The 7455-nt window shown below is 30.7% G+C and overlaps 1 protein-coding gene across 3 annotated transcripts in view; it reads left to right on the forward strand.

Moving 5' to 3' along the window:
- LOC124427357 (band 4.1-like protein 3) overlaps positions 1-7125 on the forward strand; it is an 83047-nt gene extending 75922 nt beyond the window's left edge. For all 3 annotated transcript variants that reach the window (XM_046970191.1, XM_046970192.1, XM_046970193.1), the window contains 4 exons: positions 117-343; positions 1963-2130; positions 4609-5460; positions 6371-7125. In XM_046970191.1, the coding sequence (XP_046826147.1) occupies positions 117-343; positions 1963-2130; positions 4609-5460; positions 6371-6864 (1741 nt within the window). In that variant the 3' untranslated portion in view covers positions 6865-7125. The remainder of the gene's footprint in view (positions 1-116; positions 344-1962; positions 2131-4608; positions 5461-6370) is intronic.
- Positions 7126-7455: the final 330 nt, after the last annotated feature.

A 7455-nucleotide genomic window follows, 5' to 3' on the forward strand; every position in this document is an offset into this window, starting at 1 on the left:
ATTAATTCCCTCTCTCTCTCTCTCTCTCTCTCTCTTTCTATATATATATTATTTCTAATTTTATTAATTACAAAATTATTTTAAATGAACTTGCTTTGTCTTGCTTGAAACTTCAGTTTGCCGAAAGCATCGGATGCACCTGTCGTCAGTGGTGGATCTATATTTTCTTGGGGCACTAAATTCAAATATACAGGACGAACGGAAAGAGAAGTTCTTGAAGAAACGGGTCCACTTAGAAAGGAGGAACCACCTATTCAACGTTGTCAGACAACGTGTCTTAGAAGAAAAGCAAGCAGTGTACCGGCTACCCCTAGCACCCCTAGTCAGGACCTTGTTGAAATACGTTAGTATTTAAATTAAAACATTCTTTTTGTTTTTACATTCTTTATGTTTCTTTTCTTTTGGAATTTTATATATATATATATATATATATATATATATATATATATATATATATATATGTCTTCAATATTCTTTATTAGAATTTTCTTTCTTATACAATTTGTATATTTAATACAATCTAATATTTATATATTTATATTATATTAATGTTTATATATTTATACAATTTAATGTTTATACTGTATAAAAATTATCGAGAAAAAGTCATATTTTATAATATTTTATAATATTTTGTATGTTATTACAATATAGAGAAAGTGATGGGCAAATACTTAAATATTCGTACAGTATCAATAAAAAAATACGAATACTTTCTTACCGTAGGAATACTTAATTATCTCACTGCATATAATATCAGAATATGCATTTTTTTTTATTTTTTTGTTATTTTTTTTAAATAGATTCATATGCTTTTAAATTAATAAATAATTAATAAACAAATTAGTATTTTATTAATGAATAAACAATTTTTTCTTAGATTATTAATAATTAAATCTTCCATTTAGATATATGGGAATATCTCTGAAATTAAAAATCATAGAAACTTAATTTATCTTAGAATATTATTTTAAAAGGCCTGATTTTTCGTTATTTTTTATCCTATTGTTTATAATGAATTAACAATCTGTTATAAACAATTTCTATAAATAAATTTTTACGAACTAAATTTATCTTACTTTTTGTATATATATATATTTATAAGTATACTTGAATTTATATAAATATCATTAAATTTTATCAAACAATATTAAACATAAAAAAATCTTTTGGAGTGTCTACTACTACTTCTTTAGTTTCTATTTGAGTTTCTACTATTCCAAGCACACATAGAATTTATTATATATTCGTTGGAATTATTTCAAAGACTGATCTTCGAAATACAAACTTTGTATTACATCTTCAAAGCTATTTTTCTAGATTGTTTGGAAAAGTAGTAGTCAAGACTCTCTCGAATTGAATTTCCTTATCCCTTGACAAGGACAAGAACGTTTTCACCAACGACACGCTTGACACGTAAGAATGTTCTCACAAGTAGATTATCAACAGGTGTTCACCAGTCTTTCGTTCCCTTTGAAACTTTTTCTTATTATTCTCGCGAACGTGATCGACTTACAAGATCGATCATACTTCTTTTTTTTTTATCGCTCGAAATCAAAAATGTTTCGATCCTTCTCATTTTTATACTTATATTGCATTCAAATACATATATATTCTTTCGACGATTTGAAAAAATTTATAAGACGATTGAAAAGAATTTATTCATGATTATTATTACATATTATTCAATGATATCAAAGACAAATCATATGATTTATAATTTATCTAATCGTAACAAAGTATAAAACATATGAGAATAATTTCGAGATTAGTTGAAAATTATTTATCATTCTAACTATCTAACAAATTCTAATGAACAAATAGTGTCGAATCATTAAAAATTGGGATTTAAGAATAAGAAATAAAAAGTATAATAATATTTTAAGGATTAATAATGATCACGTAAATGAAAGATGACAATTATCCTAATCAAGAATCTCATTATGGTTTGGCCTTGAATAGGATACTCCAGTCTGCCACGTAGCTGTCACAGTGCAGGCTTGGATGGTACCGGAATGTCCGAGGGTGGTACAGGAGTTCCTCTCAGCTCACCCTACTGTCCAGACAATACCTTGCCTCTTCTGGAGACCGTATCGGAGGACCAAGAGATTCATGCGAGGAGAAACAATGGTTGGTCTATACTCTTTCCCTCTCATATCTATATTTGTTATATATTGTTATTGTTTACCAATTCAGGATTGTCTTTATCTTTGTCTTTATCTTAATCTTCATCTTTCTCTATCTCCTTTTCTCTCTCTCTCTCTCTCTCTCCCTCTCTCTTTCTCTTTCAATCTCTCCTTTTCTTTGTCTCTTTCTCTGTCCCTCTTTTATTACATCCACGAGGGTTTTGTCGAATGTGTTTCTTTCATTAGTCATAAAAGCATGTGACGTGAGCGTACGATAATTATTAAATAATTAATTGTTTCATAATAATTAATTAATTCTTAATAATTAATTGATAAGACACGAGAAACATACACACGTATATATGTATGGTTTTTGTTTTTTCTTATTTTTTTTCTTTTTTTTCGTTAACGATTCTTGAAATATATAAAATGGTGAAATTTGATAGATACTTCTTATCTGTAAAAATTAAAGAAATTAAATTAAATACGATGAAGCGTATTATTAGATTGTTTGCATTGTATAAAAAAAATTAGTCTGACATGTTTCGCATAAATTTTTTATACAAATAATCGATTCGATAAATCAATCCTTCGATTGATTTCTAAATATAAATATTCAATTATCGTGTCTTACGAATGAAATAAATGATTTCATTTAATTAATTATTATTTTTAAAAATGTATAGAAAAGTTTATTGTATGCTCTCGCTATTATATGCTCACAGTCATTGATTTTTAGTTATATGAATTTGTGATCATAAAAGTTACCTAAGTCAACAAAGAATATTTGCATTAAGATCAAATTTATATACATATAACCATTTGTTTGTTTGTTTTATTTTTATGTATATAATATCATAAAATTAATGAAAAAAAAAAATATATCGAAATATTTAACTTGGGCTAATTTTATAATTATTCATGCATATAATAACAAATAATCTTTGGATGAATTATCTCATAAACTATTAGTAAGATATTCTCTTAGGTTAAATCTAAATGAGAAAATGTTGAATCGTTTAAGGAAAAATATAAAGATCGTATTAATATTTTTATAGAAAAAGAAGGAAGAAATAAATAAAATAAAAATAAATATAAAAGAATTCTCAATCCCTTGTACGATTCAATGACTCGTAAAGATTTAAAAGAGAAGTGCACGTTTAAAATGCTCGTTATTATCAGACACATTTGATTCGATTGCATGAGTCAATGATATTAAGAACAAACGAACGAAATGTTCGTATAATAAAGAAAAAAAAGAAGGAAAGAAAAAAAGAAAAGAAAGAAAGAAAGAAGTAAATAAATAAAGAAATGGGAGAAGAATTTTTATTCTCCGATAATTTATATGAAGAAATATATTAATGATCAAAATGAATGAATTTTGAAAAGGATGTTTCGTTCGACTTATCATTTATTTATGTGTGTATGTATCTATGTAAATATCTATGTATATATATTTAATTAATTAGATTACGTTAACGATCGCCTGTTAAGACACGCGACATTCTCTCGAACACGAGATGTCACGAGTCACGTGTCACGACAATGTGCTGTGCGAAAGAAAGAGAGAGAGAGCGAGAAAGAGAAAAAGAAAGAGAGATAGTGAGAAAAAAAGAAAGGGAGAGGGAGAGAGAGAGAGAGAGAGAGAGAGAGAGAGAAAGAGGAATATTTAAAATGATTTTGATTGGATGTGAAGTAGAATGAATAGTGTGGAATGTGGAATGAATTAATTGTAAAAATGTTTTTAATTAGAGAGAAAGAGAGAAAGAGAGAGAGAGAGAGAGAGAGAGAGAGAGAGAGAGAGAAGACAAATTTTATAGTGTTTAAAAATGATGAATAATAGTATAATTCTTAACCCTTTATAATTCATTTTAATTTTTTATGTTTTAAATAGAAAACAAAAGGAAAAGAAAAAACTTACGTTATATGAAACGAATAGAATGACATATATATATATACATATATATTTGTATAATTATACTATCTATATTAAAATTTTATTAAAAATTATATATTGTGAAACTAATAATATAACTTATACTAGTGTATTTAAAATATATTAAAACTCTATTACAAAATTATATATATATATATATATATATAAAATTGAATTGTAAGACAGATAAACATAAATGTATTATTTGAAAATAATGAGAAACATTATACAGGGTTAAATGAGATATCCTCAATATCTCTTTTTCTGTCTTTCTTTCTCTCATTTAGTAATTGCATGTCACTGAATATCTAACAAGACGATCGTTATCAGGCAAAAAAAGATCGAAACGATCGTTTCTAATCTCAGGCTTCAGAGCCTCACCGCAGTAATCGTCGGCGCTTATTCTATTTGCTTCTTTCTTTCTTTCTTCTTTCTTCCTTCCTTTCTTTCTTTCTTTCTTTCTTTCTTTTTCCTTTTCTTTTTTTTCTTTTATTTTTTTTTGTCATCCGTTTATTTGTTCCTTCCCTTTTTTTTCTGTTCTTTTAGCCGTAGACGAAAAAGATACGCATGCGAGTGCCACCCACAACAACACCACCACCACTACTACTACCACCACCACCACCACCACCACCACCACCACCACTACCACTACTACTACTACTTCTACTACTTCTACTACTTCTACTTCTACTACTACTACTACTAGTACTACTACCTCCGCTACTACCACAAACCACGCGAAAGTTAAACTGAAATTTCCCAAGAGCACGCTGAACCGACCGCAAACGTTGTACAGTCAGAGAATAGTGATAGGCTCGGAGGAACTAGTTGGCCGTGATATCGATAACGTCGTTAGGCAACGTATAAATGCCCTTGAAAAGAGTCCCAAGGTCGTCAGATCTACCGCATTGATAATCAAGACCTCGAAGGTACCAGTTGTTAAGCCTTCATTGACTTCGGTATCCTTCTCCTCTTCCTCATCATTGTCGTCGCATACAGCGACTACTAGCATCACTGCTACTACTATTGCTACACCGACAACAACAACAATAACAACAATGACAGGAGCAGCAATGTCATTGACGTCGAAGAAGTATGTCTCGAACGGAAGCGTTTCAACGAATAAAACAAAGATAAACGTCGACGTTCCCGACGGGACGGAAATCAACTCGTTTCGTGACGATTTTTGTCAGGTAAGAAAGGTCCAAAGTCGATACGACTGCAACACCGAGATGACAATTCGAGACTCGAAAAATATTACGAAGACGACGACAACATCGATCACAAATATCAACTCGAAAGATTCGACGGCAACTACGAATGGTTGCGTTTACTACGATCATCGGCAATCATCTCGGAATAACGATCGAAATGGGATCGATTCTGTTTTGAAATCAGGTAAGATCGATCCTCGTGATCCTTACGGATCTATGCTGGATCATCCTGGGATTTTCTATCTTTTTATCTCTTTCTATTCTCTTTATCTCTTTATCTCTCTCTTTCTCTCTCTCTCTCTCTCTCTTTTTCTCTTTCTCTCTCTTTTTTTCTCTCTCTTTTTCTCTTTCTCTCTCTTCCTTTTTCTATCTCTTCCTCCATTTCTATTTTTCTATCTATCTAATCTATTCTATTTCCAACATGCTGTTGGTTTAGTACATTCGAGCTTTCGATATATTGTATATCTATCTACCCATTTATATATAAATATTATATATTTAAACACACATATATATATATATATATATATATATATATATTTCTTTTTTTTTCTTTTTTTCGTTTACTTTCAAATTTCTTTCTGTTTTGCATATTATTGCGGTCAAGCATGGGCCTGTGCCTGTTAACGATAAGTCGTCGCATATTATATATAGCCTTTGATGTCGAGCTGCTCTCGAACTAGCCTGAGAAAAAGATTCTCGTTGTAATCCTTGATCAGAAATATTTATTCAACCAGGATCTTTCCATATTGTAGGTCCTACTAGAAGCCAGACTCGTTATTCGCGTTCGATCCTCGAAGTAAATCTATAAGAATAACGATGAAATAATAATTTTTACTTCGATGATGATGAACGAGAGTAAAAAAGAAAATAGATATTTAAACAAAACAAAACAAAACAAAACAAAACAAAACGAAACGAACGAAACGAAACGAAACGAAACGAAACGAAACGAAACAAAACAAAACAAAACGAAACAGAACAAAACAAGACAAAGCAAACAAAAAAAGAAAAAGAAAGAAAAAAGGAATATAAATCAAGGAGATAAGGGTATAATTAAAAATCTAATAATCAATTGATGTCTATTGTTTCAGTCGGTCAGCACGAGGGCGAGGCAAACGATTATTACTTCAGAGATTCCTTCGATCATTCGTCATCAGAGAGTCAGCTGTTGGATGCATCCGGTAAACCTCATAGTCGGTCGGTAACACCAGTACCAAAAATGCAAAAGCTTCAAAATTCCAAGCTTTGTTTACAACAAAAGCATCAACATCAACACCAGCAGCAACAACAACAACAACATCATCAACAACAATTAAAACAACAACAACAACAACAACAACAACAATCGCATCTGGCTCGTAGATTCCAAGGAAAGTTAAGGCATAGGAGTCTGCGAATCCTTCGACGCTTCGTTCCGGCCTTCATGCTTGCCCTAACAGTGTTTTTTGTCAGTCTCGTATTAATCTTCGAAACGGATGCTACTATATTCAACAGCCTGCGTAAGACGCCAGAAATGGTGGCCTTAAGGAACCAATACTATGTCCCCCTAAAGGAGTTCCTCAGGACCAAGTTCGGCCTATTTTGATGCGACCCAATGATGATGACCAGTTCAAGGTCGTCTACTTTTGTCGCCGCGTAGCTTCTCTTCAGTGCCAAGTCGAAGATTCCGAGTGACCGAGCTCCGTGCTTGTGTCGGGACGATCATGATGATAATGATGATAATGAATGACGATGATATGATCATGACGACGATAATGATAATGATAATGATTAGAAGAATGGTTTGCATGACGATGATGATTGTGATGATGTTGGAGAAGGAACGTGTCATTTTTCTTTCTCTCTCTTTTTTTTTCTTTCTCTCTCTCTCTCTCTCTCTCTTTCTTTCTCTCTCTCTTTCTATCTCTCTCTCTTTCTTTCACCTATATACATATACTTATTCATTGTTTGTTTTAAAGTAGTTACTTTGTCATTGATAAAATCAAAACAATCGAGAAGATCGATCTCTTCTATATCTTTTTAATCATACACTACATTTATACAATGTATTTAAGATAAACGAAAGTGTGTAAACGAAGTTGCCTGTACCTTTGAAAAACGAGTTACATTTTTATGAAAAAGAAAAGAAAAGAAAAAACAAAAATCATAATAATAATAATAATAATAATAATAATAA

Source organism: Vespa crabro, chromosome 10, assembly GCF_910589235.1.
Source record: "Vespa crabro chromosome 10, iyVesCrab1.2, whole genome shotgun sequence".
Classification (NCBI taxonomy): Eukaryota; Metazoa; Arthropoda; class Insecta; order Hymenoptera; family Vespidae; genus Vespa; species Vespa crabro.